Source organism: Siphateles boraxobius, unplaced genomic scaffold (genome assembly GCF_051911475.1).
Source record: "Siphateles boraxobius isolate OS27281-9 unplaced genomic scaffold, OSU_SipBor_1 26, whole genome shotgun sequence".
Taxonomy (NCBI): domain Eukaryota; kingdom Metazoa; phylum Chordata; class Actinopteri; order Cypriniformes; family Leuciscidae; genus Siphateles; species Siphateles boraxobius.
Genome location: NW_027508876.1, coordinates 21,045,803 through 21,060,281, shown reverse-complemented (window position 1 = coordinate 21,060,281; position 14,479 = coordinate 21,045,803). Strand labels below are relative to the sequence as shown.

The window sequence follows — 14,479 nt, the reverse complement described above, 5'->3', positions numbered from 1 at the left end:
CCTTTAGTTGTATAAAATAGTATATCAACCATCTATTTTATGTATTTGTTTCTACCCTAGTCCGTTGTTTTATGTCTGAATATAAAATGCGTGTACTTGGAATTATTTTTTTACACGTTTGCCCTGTTTGCCTAGATGTCAGCGCATTTCATATAAGAACTGGACATTTTCTACCGGCTTCCAAGTGGTGCTCACTGCAGAACCAAATGATGTCATGTAACGTTACTGTGTTAGCGATTTTTGTAAGTAAGGCCCAATATAATTATATTCACTTGCTTCGTATTCATTTTATTCCTACAATACAAAAAATAACAGCAGCCTAACAAACAAATATTTTAGTAAGCTTTAGTTCTGATTTGTTGATCTGTAATGCTCACTTGTATTGTATGTGAAGCACAGTTATTATGAAATATTTATATGTATCTTAGTAAAACCCTCTCTAATTGGTCAAGAACTCATGATGTCATAGTCAATATCCTCCAATCAGTCTGTCTAATTCCAGGAAGTGTTGTATAGTGTGTTAAACTCCGCAGATAATGGCCACATATACCTGACCAGAACAGCTGTCATAAAGACTTTTAACCATAATCACTATCGTCGTTATTACACGAGCTACATCCAGTTTCGTGTCCATCAGCAGTACATTTGTAGGGATCCTTTGACTGGACAGGATCATCTGAAGCGAGGAGCCGTCCTGGGCGTGTTTTCTGTAAGGTTATGCGTGGACAAGAGTGCCACAACACACACACACAAGGTTAACAAGATAGAGACCACGAACATCAGAAACGAATACACTGATTTTACATTTATCAATATTATTTGGCTACATATCTATGAATATTTATATATGACCGACCCGATAGAAGTAGATTCTGCCTTTCTCTGTCTTGCGTGCTGTCATTGTTTTTGTTCATAGAAAGACATTCAGATCCACCTGTATTGATGTCTGTAGACTAAATATGAATGAGCAATCATCGCCAAATGCTTGCTTTTACATGCCGTTTTATGTCCCATATGAGAATTGAAGTGTGTCATTGTCTTGTGATGCCGTGTCAATGTTAGCCGGTTAGCACAGGCCCCGTTAAAGGCCTCGTTATGCTATATGAATCATACATAAATATCATGGGCCATTTAGTGCACTATGAAAGCCATAAATAAGCCACGTGTATAAAGATAAAAAGTAAATCAATGCTAACGTGTCGCGAGACAAAAATGTATGTTGACTGAGTGACGTCAGGCAGTATATCTCCGTTTCCTATTTTGTACATTTTTGTTTAAATAATATATTTAAAAATATAAAAAAAGATCGTATTTTTTAAAAGATTAAGCAGACTGAAAATTATGTACTTCAATTTAAACCAGCTAATTAACAAAGAGTTCCATGGTATCAGTTCCATGATCTGATTGTGGTTTTTATCCCCCCTCAGCTAAGATCAGTGTATTTTCTGTGCATGGCCCTTGGTGTGGGAGCACCATGAGTGGGGAGCCTGATGCTTTGGCTGTGGTGAATCAGCTGAGGGACTTAGCTGCTGACCCCCTCAACAGGCGAGTTATTGTTGAAGATCAAGGCTGCTTGCCAGGCCTCATTCTCTTCCTCGACCACCCTAACCCACAAGTCGTCTACTCTGCACTCTTGGTAAGATCCAGTTTATAAGACATTTTGCAGTCAAGAAATTTGCAGACACTCTTGCCATAGTGACCTGTAAGATGCTTTCTGCTATGTTAGTATAGTAGGCAAGGAACTAAAATGTAATTCCAACATTATGCTATAATAATCATTATAAATATTTAGTATACTTTTGTTATATGGCGTTATTCTCTAATAAACAGCAGTGTTTTGATAGCAATGTTTCCACATTTCTTGGAAATCTGATGAATGGTTTATTATAGTGTGCAGTAAGCAGTCTCTGCTAGATTCAGTTTCAGATTGAGACATCCCAATATTAAGCATAATAGCACAATTACGATTTTAGAACTCTCTTATACCTCCATTCATTTTTAAATGTCCCAGTTGTTGATATCAAGGTATTCATATCAGCCAGTCAGATCACTCAAAACACACCTAGCTGGCCCTGATGCATGACACATGACTGCCACCTATTTGTAACCAATGATAATAATAATAAAAAGGATATGATTGTATACATAACAACAATAATAATTTTATACTGATATAATGGCTTATTGTTAATAATAATACATAACATTATTATTATTATTATTATTGTCTCAAATAACATTTATATCAATAATAACAATCTGTAACTAATATTGTGGGTTAATATTATTATTATTATTATAAACTATGTATATAATAATAATAACTTATTATTGTTAAACTCAAATAAACTTGTACAAATAATAATAATAATTTGTACCTAATATAGCGGTTATTTTTATTATTAGATATTATAACACTATTATTATTATTATTATTATTATTATAATTATTATAAAATATAATAATGTTATTATTATTAAACTTAAATAGTCTGACATCAGTTGTTTGATAAAGGCATTCATATCAACCAATCAGATCACTTTATGCCCTCCCAGCTGTCCAAAGACACTTCACAAGACTGCCACCTGCTGTCCAATATTGTCACAAAGCTTAGCCTAACTTCTACAGGAAGTGTTTCCTCCCTTCTTCTGTATGACAGACAGAGACATCTGGGCATGATCCATGTTCTCCAGCATGATTTGAGAATGTTACAGAGCATCTTGTTTTTCAGTGCAAGCAAGAAAAAAATCTTTGTTGACATGGTCAATTTAGGTCAATATTGTCGTCATTGCGTTTTTTAAATCATAACACTTTATTTCCAGGTTTGAATCCCAGATTTTCCATGTGCCTTCAGAATTTGTACCCCTCTGTATGTTTTACTACTTTCAGAATGCCTGTGGAGACATTTGGAGAATATTTGAACAACACTTTTACACACACACACACACACACACACACACACACACACACACACACACACACACACACACACAGTAACTCTGACCCGAGTCGTCCTGGTGTTGTGTTAATGGATTTGTTATCACAGCGGTGCCTGGCGGTATGCCTCTGTAATGTCCCTGCGTGACCCTTAATGGCTCTGTGTCCTTCCAGGCGGTGCGCTACCTGGCAGAATGCCACGCCAACAGGGAGAAGATGAAGGGCGAGCTTGGAATGATGCTGAGCCTGCAGAACGTCATGCAAAAGTAAGTCGCTCCCATCATGCTGCCACAGAACATGAAGGCAACATGAGCTCGCTTTGCATTTTCCGCAGAAAACCTCATCCTGCAGCTTTAGTTGAAGTGAATGTGTGAGGTGGGCAGATTTTAAGAGCACGAGAAAGGTCGTACTGTCATAAGCGGATTTGTCTGTTTTGAAACTAAATGGGAGCGATGATGCGATCTTGCTGTTTAAGCGTAATGCGAACTGTCAAGCAACCTGATTGCATTTGTTTTGCTCGCCATCGGTTGATGTCCAGCAGAGGTCAGTCTAAGAGAGAAAAGAGAAAATCATACCACCACAGACATTAAGGAGTTCATGTTCAGTGCCCATATTCAGAATATTGGTTGATCAATATGGGGTTTTCAATGATCATTTATTATACATTTACCTGACAAGAAATGGGAAATTACATCATAACTCAGGGTTCAACAGTACGGATTACCAATGTGAGAGAGTTTAGGGCCTGTTGACATCATTGTGACTTGCTCTGTCCAGGCCAGCGTTGCATTTTCTGTACTTCTTACACTTATCAATTATGCAAAAAAAAAAAAAAACTGTATCCATTGCAAACTGATGTTTTTTTTTAAACTGAGAACAAGGAAGCCACAATTGTCTTGCAAATATATTTATGAATTTATAGCTTTCATTTAGTTACATTATAGCTGTCAATAAAAACCTTTCACAAAGTAGTATTTTTTTTCAAATTGAATTTGAATCAAATTGTTTGTTTTACTTTTGTCTATAAAAATGTAGTATTTGCTGCTTTAATATTATTATTATTTACTATTAATAACTATAAAATTATTTATTTATTTATTTTTATTTTTTTAAAGAAGTCTCTTATGCTCATTTGATCAAAATGCAGTAAAACAGGAATATTTTGAAGTAATTTATAGATTTAAAAAATGTTTTTAATTTTAATACATTTTAAAATGTTTTTATTCCTGTGATGTCAAAGCTGTATTTTCAGCATTATTTCTCCAGTGTCACATGATCGATCCTTCAGAAATAATTCTAATAATCTGATTTGGTCCTTTACCAATCAAATTTTTTTACCTTTACCTTTGATCTGATTTTACAATCCTTTACCTTTACCAATCAAATTTTTACATTATTTGTTGAATAGAAAGTGATATATATATATATTATATTATACTATGTGATTTGACATGGCCAGTGAAAAATGTAAAAAGTGGCAAGGCAAATCTGATCTAGTACAGGGAAAAAATCCATATTGTTGAGCCTTTGTTAGATTATGCTTGAGAAAACAGGGTTTCTTTTACCTCGCATGTCAAACAATACTAACGTAGATGCCAGCTGATGCTTTAAATATTCATACAACTGCATGTTTTTTACACCCCCTAAGGCTAACTATAGAAACGCAATATCCAAGTATATGTATATATTCACTGCAGTTCAGGCTTATTTCGAGTGCGAAAGTCTGCAGGCTTTGAGACGGCGAGTGCCTTCTGTTTACATGGAGCCTCACAGACAGAAGTGCCGATGGTTGGCAGAGAGCTGCCTATCCTTCTCTCAGGGCGACTCCCTGGCCGCCCCCTTCCATTCACCAGTCACTTCAGTTTGCACAGATGCCATCAAGGAGTGCCCTGCAGTTCCACAAGCTGCCCGTCACTATTTCCGGCACAACGACTTTGGGTAGAGGTTGTGTATCGCCCCAAGTCTGTGAAAATTTATGGCTAGATGAAGTGAAGAAATCCTTCATCACCCCTGATGAGACGACAGAGCTCAGAACTAAGCTATGCTAATGCTTGTATTTGTTTTTATGAGGAACATTCATATACAATTGATATACAACTTGCTTTTGACTGAGGATATAGATGCCGTCAGCATTCCCTCAGGTGTGCATGGGAAGCTTGGAGGTCTGGCAGCTCAGATATGCCAGTGAGCAGATGCCCGTTCCTGTAACTCTGCATGAATGATGGCAGAGTTGCATCTCCCCCATTAGCGCCTGTAGGGCAAATCAAGATTCTGATGTCATGCCTGATCTAAAATGATGTCATTGAACTGCTGGTTTTTTTTAACCTCATTAAATGAACAGGTCACTTGACTATAGTTAGCCATCAAGAAACAGACTGGCTAATAACTTTCCATTTGTTTTCATTCTTGTTCTGTATTTAAGGCCATTTTGTCCCACAATCCATAGGGGAGAGTGGGGTAAGATGCACCAAGTGGTAACCTCAGTGTGCATAATTTTTGTGATATTTATCACAAAATATCACAAAAATTGATATATTTAGCAAGGGGCAATCATCTAAAACTGCTTATGGATGAGAGATGCACATGAGAATATTAGGCATTTTTACGACATAATGTTTTTATCAGCAAATTTATCCGTTTAGTTAATCTAGAATTTAACCCTATTTTCTAAAAATGTAAAACTAAATATTCTGAATATTAAAGTTTTATGTATGCTTTAAATGTTCTGCAGCACAATAAGACTATTATAATATAAGAGTATTACAAATATTATAGTTGTAGTTTTATTTTTGCGTAAACATTTTTTTCCAGATTTTATTTGAAATGCTTCCTGCTGTTTGTGTCATAATACCTAACTTTTCTTTATTATTATTATTATTTAATATTTTATTATTTGTTTCTCTGACCTTGTTATAGAAAATTTCAGTTGATGACAGACATATTTTTATCCTATTATTTTTACATTTAATTTCTTCTTGCCCTAATGGCAAATTTGCAGCTTTTCCCCACTCCCTATTATTATTATTATTATTTTTTTTTATTTTTTTTTTTAAATTTGTTTTCCTCTAGAGTACTACTTGTGATAAGTATATTTTCTAATTAGGCTTTACTGTACATGCTATGATGCATCAATCTCTTAATTTTCAAGTGTACTTTACATTCAATATGCTATTATACTTAGTTGTGATATTAAACCATACGGAATGCACGGCTCTATATGAATCACAGTGTTGTTTCAGTATTAAAGGTTATTTGGTTCAAGCTCTTTTCTGTTGCCCTCATGTGTGCAGATTACCCCCCGCACAGATCTATGTCGTGTCCCCTTGTCTGCCGGAGTGGTGACCTTTTCAAATATCAGCACCGACAAGCACTGAATTGTAAAATACATGCTCTTTTAAAAAGACTAGTCATAAGCATATTTGCTCAATTATTTCTTTGTTCATCGAAAGTGTCCATTATTGTTAGTTTTGAATCTACAGTGAACTTTGATGTGTTTGTCTAGGGGCACGTCGCCAGGCGAGACGAAGCTGCTAGCCTCTGAGATCTACGAGATCCTGCAGAACTCCAGCAGTGCGGAGGCCGAACAGGCGGGAGCGTCCGCCTCGTGCCGAAGAAAAGCTCAGTTTTTCCTGGGCGCCACGAACAAACGGGCCAAAACGGTGGTGCTTCAGATCGACGGGCTTGATGATTCGGTAACTACTGCACCCCGTTTAATCACAGTGTATGGAGATTCAGATATTTGCTCAATTTGACACAGTGTATCTGTTTATGTCAGACTCGGAGGAGTCTTTGTGAAGAGGCACTGCTAAAGATCAAAGGAGTCATCAGCTTTACCTTCCAAATGGCTGTGAAGAGATGCGTGGTGAGGATCCGTTCGGACCTGAAGGCCGAGGTGAGATCACAATCTAGCAGAAACAATATGACCGTTTACAGACTACTTACTTGCCTTGATTGAGTATATTGTTTGTTTTTATTCAAATAAAAAATTGGTTTGATGTTGTGTATTTTTAATGAGTTTTAATAGAGTAAAAAAAAAAAAAAATTAACTACATGTTTGGAACACTTTTTTTATATATTTTTTCTTTTATTTCGCAAGGATGCATTAAATTGATCAAAAGTGACAGTAATGACTTTTATACTTTTACACAAAAATTCATTTAGTTCATTTAAACTATTATTCATCAAAGAATCCTGAAAAATAAAATGACGGTTTTCACAAAATCTTAAGCTGCACAACTGTTTTAATAATTGAGCACCAAATCAGCATATTAGAATGATTTCTGAAGGATCATGTGACACTGGAGACTGGAGTAATGATGCCATCACAGGAATAAATGTATATTTTAAAATATATTTTAATTATTAAATTATAATATTTCACAATATGACTGTTTTTACTGTATGTCACATAACAAATAAATGCAGCCTTGGTGAGCATAAGTAACTTTTCAAAAATATGTATATTTTAATACATTTAAAATGTCAGGTTGGGACGTCTGTGAACAATTTTGACTGGTGATGCAAAAAATTATAATAAATCAATTGAACCAGTTCACTGAAACAAACAGTTCGAAGGAAATGATTCTGAAGAAACAAATCACTCTTTAGGGATCAGAGATGCTGTTAAAAAACCCATTTCAGATTGCAATTATTTTCATTCCCCAGGCCTTGGGAACTGCTATTGCTTCTACCAAAGTCATGAAGGCACAGCAGGTAATGAGGGGGGAAGATGGATCGGAGGTGAGTAAATCAAACAAACACATCTAAAAATGGATAGATGAACCAAAAATGAGTATCTTCATGTCACTTTTTGGGGCTAGACAGCCTCCGTTATTATATACTTTCCTTTTTCAAAAAAAAAAAAAAAGATCTTAAATTGATCTCCTTATGCATTCCATTTAAAATCAAATGAGTTTCGAATTGCACGAGAGAGTAAATATAACAGTGTTTAGGTTAGGATAAGCTATCCCTTTCTCAAGCTGCGTTAAGTTTAGTTGACTACCTCTACCTGAGGATGTTAGCCGATGCTGTCATGGCTGCATCTCCTCAAAACCGTGAGAAAGCCGAAGATAATGCAGTTTGTCATGTGGAGCTGGTGCTGTCTATCTGATAGGGTGAACCCTGCTATTCCTCCCCTTCAGAAGAGTTACTCATTTTCCCCTCATCACATGATCACTCTGGATGTCCCTCTCCCCCTGATACCTTGCGTCAGAGGGCCCTGGAGACACACACACAGGCATTCACACTCTTGCATGCAGTGTGTGGTGATTAAAGAAAGATGTGTCCTCTCTGGTTGATTTGGAAGGGCGATCTCTTCCTGCAGCGGTACAGTCATGACCTCCAGTGGTCGTCAGCCCTGCGGTCTGCCACACACTTCCTTTAACAACCAGCAGGTGGAGCAGTTGATTGAGATATCGACTTGATCAAACTTTTTCTGCTTGAACAGGCACAAAGAGAAAGCTACATAGTTGTTGGGGCTAGAGTGATATAACTAAAAATAAAATGTCTTAATCTTTTGAACCTTATGATGATATTTGAGCTGTATTTTTCAAAAATAATGGTAATAATTTTGACCAAACGGCCATTCTTTAGTAGAAAATGTTAAAGACCCCCTGTGGTGAAAGTCAATCTTTTAATGTTGTTTATATGTTTGTGGTGTTTTTAATATGATTTAAGACTAACCATGTGCAAATTCATAAGGCATCACCATTGATGAGTATTTCTCCTTAAAACTGCAGTGAAAAAAAGACCGTCTGAAAAACGCAGTTTGAAATCATGTTCTCTACCTCACAAATATGTTGTAAACAATCCCGTCATGAGGGGGGCGGCCTTTAGCATATCATTAAGTGCTGCGAAGCAGGGGCCTCAAGAGAAGCCAGGTTATCCTGGTATATTTTTCTGTTGATATGAAAAATTGTGTACATTTAACAATATAGCTATACTATTCAGGTGAATTTATATTATGATGTTATGATGAACTGTGCCTTTCTCCACTGACGTTCTTAGTTGTTCAAAGCGTTTTTTTAAGGAATACTGATTGTTTGAAGGCAGCTGACTGACAGTGAGATGGTGAACGTGAACATGGTGTGTGTAATATTAGCAACACATAACGTAGTCAAGTAAAAGGCTATCCATATTTATTACCGTTATGTGTCCGACGTGTTAGAGAGCAATGCATAGAACGCATTACTATTCTGATATATCGACTTGTACCTGTATATGAGCCTGTATAATTTACTCTTTCACTTCTTCTGAATTCTTTCCTGGTTCAAACATATATGGCTGAGTTAAAGGTGCTCTAAGCGATTTCGGGTGACGTCACTTCTTGTTGACGTATAAAGTATTGTCAAACAAAACGGAGGCTAGCAAGAGCCTCCCTCGTCCTCATCCGCGCACTACCCCCCAAACCGCATCCCCAAATCCTTCTTGTTGGTTATTGGCTGGAACAGTTTATGTTTTGTGGCATGTGTTGCTACATTTTGTTTTTGTTGCCGTTTGTGGAGCCTAGGGTGTCTACAGAGACCGCATCTTTTTACAGTGTGTTCAGGGGACATGCAGCTAGCGGATGGTGAGGAGATGTTTGCTGTATGTGACAAAAAATGTTTTGGCCTAAAAAACGCGTAACATTGCTTAGAGCACCTTTAAACCAGTATTTCCACTTGCCATTATGCAGTGTTTACTACAGTAAAGTTGAGCGAGTGGATCTCTGAGCTGGTGTGAGTGAGTGGAGGCGGGGACCAATTTGCTTATTCAAATTATGCCTCTGTGTATACTACATGAGTTACATTCAAGCTATTTTAATGCATGAATTTTTTTTCACAGGAAAAAAAACTTTTAAATATGTAATTTTGCTTATCAAAGATGAGTTTTAAGGGATAAAATTGACCACAGGGAGACTTTAAATCTTAGAAATAAAATATTTGTAGGTTTTCTAATCAGTTTTTCATTAAATTAAAGAAGTTTATGTAATAAAAAATAATATTATGATGATTATCCATATTTTTATTTTATCATTATGCACCTATATTTTTGTATTTAAACATTTGAATACATTCGAAATGCCACTTAAGGGCCTTTTTGAACATTTGAGAGATGTGAAGTAGTTGAATCATTGTTTTTAACAATGTTATAGTTAACTCAAAGAATTGGAAAGAATTGACTCTTAACTTTATAGGCATTTTAATTAGGATTAAAGACCCTGTTTAAATGCTTTACAAGAGTTTTTTTTTCTTTCTTGAATGCATTCCATATTGAGACAGGAAGTTTGGGAAGTGTGTACCTTTTTTGCGTAAACACTACTGTTCAAAAGTTGGGATCAGTCTCTTCTGCTCGAATCTGCATTTAATGTAAAATAGTATTAATATTTTCTTAAGATATTAGTATTAACCTCATATATCTTAATATATTTTAAGGTGTCAGAATATTTTAAAATTCAGAGCCACATATTCCAGAGCCACATGATCCTTCAGAAATAAATATAATATGCTGATTCTGATTTCCTCTGATAAAATATGCTGCTTATTATTATTATTATTATAGGCTACTGCTTACTAATTTTCTGGAAACGGTGATGCATTTTTCAGGATTACTGGTTTTTAAAGTCAAAATCTTTACTATTTCAAATAAATGCTATCACTTTTGATCAATTTAATGTAATATTATACAATTTGAATAATATTTTGTATCTAAGTATTTTTTCTGTTCTAACAGTTCATGTTATATTGTAAAAGCATTTTCTCAGTTGGGTTGCTTTCTGTTTTGTTGTTCTGGCTGCTGATTTATTTACTTGTTTTTGGTTCCTTGTATATTGAATTCCATTTTGTACTGCTAGCTTAGCAATTAAAACAAAATGGGTCATTGTTCCCATCGTTCTCTTTTCCCTCTCATCCAGATTGTAATCCCATTCCAAGAGGACTCAGATGTGGTGGTTGAGCAGAACATGAATTTGCCGGATTATCTGCCTGAGGACGAAAGCCCGTCTCAGGAGCAGCACAAGGCTGTGACGCGGTTGGGCTCTGTGCAAGATGGCGTGACCTGGATAAGCACGGCCGCCAACTTCTTGTCCCGCTCATTTTACTGGTGACCCGATGACTCCCCGCATGCCCCGCCTCTTTACAGCCTGCAGACTGCCGAGCGCATCTCGCAATAAACTTATAACCATGTTTCAACTTTATAAAAACACCATGACAGGCGACTGTAAATGGTACGCGATCCAACCTGCTCCCGAAACTCACGTTAGCGCTGCATACGCACCACACGAGACACTAAAACCTGAGAGCAACCGGGAGAAGTTCACACAAAGAGTTTTGTGTGTATCTGCTCTCTCTTACTCACCTTTTTCTTTTTCTTATTTTTTTCTTTTTCTTTTTTTTGGTTGGGAGAAGGTTTTCGAACGATTTGCCCCAGATCCTCCTTGCGCCTGGGGTTTCGCTGGGTTGGTCGTACCTTGAGGTTTTCTACATTTCTATGAATTTGGATGTTTTCTGATGTGTTCTAACCCTTCATCTCAGCTTTCTTGTACATTTTTAAACAACTACTGTTTTTTTCCGAATTATTTAATAATCCTAATGTTATTATTCATCAGCAATTTTCAAAGCATGCTGTATTTTTGATGCCTTTGTTTGAACCACTTTCCTTCTGTGTGTGCCTCTACTACGTAGCCTGTTGATGTGATTCATTCTCACGGTTTTAAATCCTCTAAATTTGCTTCGGCTGAACTTCTCAAAACATACATTTTTTTTTCTTTTTTTTAGGTTTGAATTTGAAATGCGTAGTGATAGTTCCTGATTTCATATGATACATCATTAAAACACCAGCACTGGTTGGTGTGCAGTAATAATAATTAACGGTTTAATGTTTCCAGTAAAGGGAAGTCACCACGAAATGGCTGTTACTATGTGTGTAATACTAACCTTTTTTTGTGTGTGTTGTTTGTTACAGCATGTGCCAAACACCAGATAATCTTCATTACACTACTAAAATATGTTGTAAAGTAGCTCTGACCCTTTAGGAACTGATATTATACGTGTCCTTTTTTTGTTTTTTTTACCTTTAAGTGTCAATACAGTTTTCCATTATTCCATACTGACCATTTATAAATGTTTTTTTTTTTTCCTGTGTATTCCTAAATACCATAAATCTGAATAATTTTTTCAGGGCCTTTCATACACATAATTTCAGTGTGAGTTCACCTGCTAGCCAAAATGCATGATCCGGTCAAATCTGATGGGATATGTGCCTGTCACCTCTGCATGACCATCACCCCTCGCGCCTTTCTCTGAGATCTCCCTGACCCATGGTGTCTTTTAACAGTTTAGACTATCGACTGACCTCACATATCGCATTGGATGTGTGTACTTTCTCCCGCAACTGATGGTCTTGTGTACGTTCAGTATAGGGTTTCCAAAAGGAGACTCGCATCGATATCAGAATGAGTCTACACAAGCCAATTCATGCCCTTTTCTTAATGTAACTTGTTCTATTGAAATTGATTTCATTATCCTTATAATGCTGGAAAACTTTGGTTGTTAAGCATCAGTGTTTGCACACTTTTGTATTTTTTCCTAATTTGACGATTTAATCAGCAGTGCTTTAAGAGACTTTCTTTTAACTCACATCATGTCATGTCTGTTCACATTAAGGATTTGTTATTAGCAGCATTAGTGTACAGCATTGAATCTCCATACACAGTGGCGTGCTTCTGGTTTGGGTGCAAGATGAGAGAAAGGCCATCAGTGTTATATTTATGAACAAAGTCCAAATTGAAATGAGGTTTGCATTTTCTGTTCTTTTTTCACTTCTCTTGTACTGTACATCATCATCCTTCCTTGAAGCGTTTTAAGCTACTGTTATTCCAGGAACGCAGAACCAGAGCCCATGGCAGACGGTAGATTTTAGTAGCTTTTCATGTACAAGGCATATGCGCTGTTATGTACAAAGAGTTTTAGGACACACAATTCTTGGCTGTTCACAGCAATGACAAGGATTATTAAATAGATAAAATAAATTTGGTTTGTTGTGTTTTGTTTTCACTGTAAATTGCATTTTATTAGGTTTGGTGACACCAAATTGTTACTATCAACTTGCTTGCTGGTTTTTTTTTCTTTTTACTTTTCTTTTTGATTAAAGCTGGATGCTCACGGACACCAATAAGCACCGTCTGAGAATCTGATAGAGTCAGTTTTCTTTAAAAGCTTCTTACAGTGAATTACTACTACCATGGCTTTAAAGGTTTCAAATGTTGATTACCATAGCTAATAATTTTGACTCATGCCTCAGTTTGTAGAAACAAATTACTTTTACAGTAATGGGGTAAGGCATTTTAGAAATGTGTATTTTTCATATATTGCTTATATCGGTGTGTGTGAATTTTGAAATGTGAAAAATAAGGTTTCGTTTCAATAAGAGTATAACTCATTGTCTGTTCAATCGAACAGTTATTAATATAATTTAAACTACCATTCATAAGTTTGTGGTCTGTCATAAGTCTCATATGTTCACTAAGGCTGCATTTATTCAGTCAAAAACACAGTATTGTGGTGAAATATTACCATTTAAAAGAACTTTTCTATTTTGTTTTCAAATGTAATTTATTCCTGTGATCAAAGCTGAATTTTCAGCATCATTACTCCAGTCTTCAGTCACATGATCCTACAGAAATTATTCTAATATTTGATTTGGTACTCAAGAAACATTTTATTCGACATATATTTTTTTCAGGAATAGAACAGCATTTATTTAAAATAGCTTTTTTTTGTAATAATGAAAAAGTGTTTACTGTCAATTTGATCAATAAAAAAAAAAATCTGTCATAATTTACCCACCTCATGTTGTTCCATACCTGTATGAGTTTCTTTCTCCTGTTGAACTCAAAAGAAGATCTTTAAAAGAATGCTGGTAATCGAAGAGTTGACAGTTAGCCATTGACTTACATAGGGAAAAAAATACTATGGAAGTCGATGGATGCCGTCTGTCTGGTTACCATCATTCTTTAAAATATCTTATGTTCTACAGAAGAAAGAAACTCATACAGGTTTAGGACCAACATGAGGGTGAGTGAGTGATGACAGAAATTTGGCTGATCTATCCCTTTAATACTTCCTTTCTAGTATAATTTCTCTATGGCCTGCAGTAGAAGAAGAGAAAGAGAGCGGAGGGCAGGAAATCTGTTTTGTTCATGACGGTTGGTGTAAAGAGCCATAAGGGACACCCAGCTCCTCCAGTCCTGCATAGTTAGCAGAGACATGGTCAGATTGGTGTTAGATCACTGAGCTTTGATAAGGAAATCAACAAGTTCCTAGTCCAATTCTAGATTCGTTTTAACAAGTGTAGCAGCATATCAGGTTTGTGTTTAGGGAGATATCAGGGCAAAGTCTGCTTTGCTCTTCCAACAGGCCTTGCAGAGAGAAAGCCGCCGGAAACCTCATCAATCATCACCATGCACCTTTTACAACATACACACCTTCATCTCTGAAAGACCCCTATGGCACTATCGTGATGTGAAGTGGGTCAGCTACTGCAACTGGGCCACGGGCCTAGAAA

General features: G+C 36.2%; 1 protein-coding gene across 1 annotated transcript; it reads left to right on the top strand.

Moving 5' to 3' along the window:
- Nucleotides 1-474: 474 nt before the first annotated feature.
- armc1 (armadillo repeat containing 1) lies at nt 475-12,944 on the top strand. The gene is made up of 7 exons (XM_077244813.1): nt 475-709; nt 1,428-1,636; nt 3,113-3,204; nt 6,441-6,630; nt 6,714-6,830; nt 7,604-7,678; nt 10,830-12,944. Exons 2-7 carry the CDS (start codon nt 1,475-1,477, stop codon nt 11,019-11,021), a joined length of 828 nt encoding a protein of 275 aa, XP_077100928.1. The 5' UTR covers nt 475-709; nt 1,428-1,474; the 3' UTR covers nt 11,022-12,944.
- The last annotated feature ends 1,535 nt before the right edge of the window (nt 12,945-14,479 follow it).

Bases quoted from the DNA above. Each gene is read 5' to 3' on its own strand.
- armc1 (XM_077244813.1), top strand. From the start codon at position 1,475: ATGAGTGGGGAGCCTGATGCTTTGGCTGTGGTGAATCAGCTGAGGGAC. The intron at 1,637-3,112 runs GTAAGATCCAGT...GTGTCCTTCCAG, and splicing joins TCGTCTACTCTGCACTCTTG to GCGGTGCGCTACCTGGCAGA. The intron at 3,205-6,440 runs GTAAGTCGCTCC...GTGTTTGTCTAG, and splicing joins CTGCAGAACGTCATGCAAAA to GGGCACGTCGCCAGGCGAGA.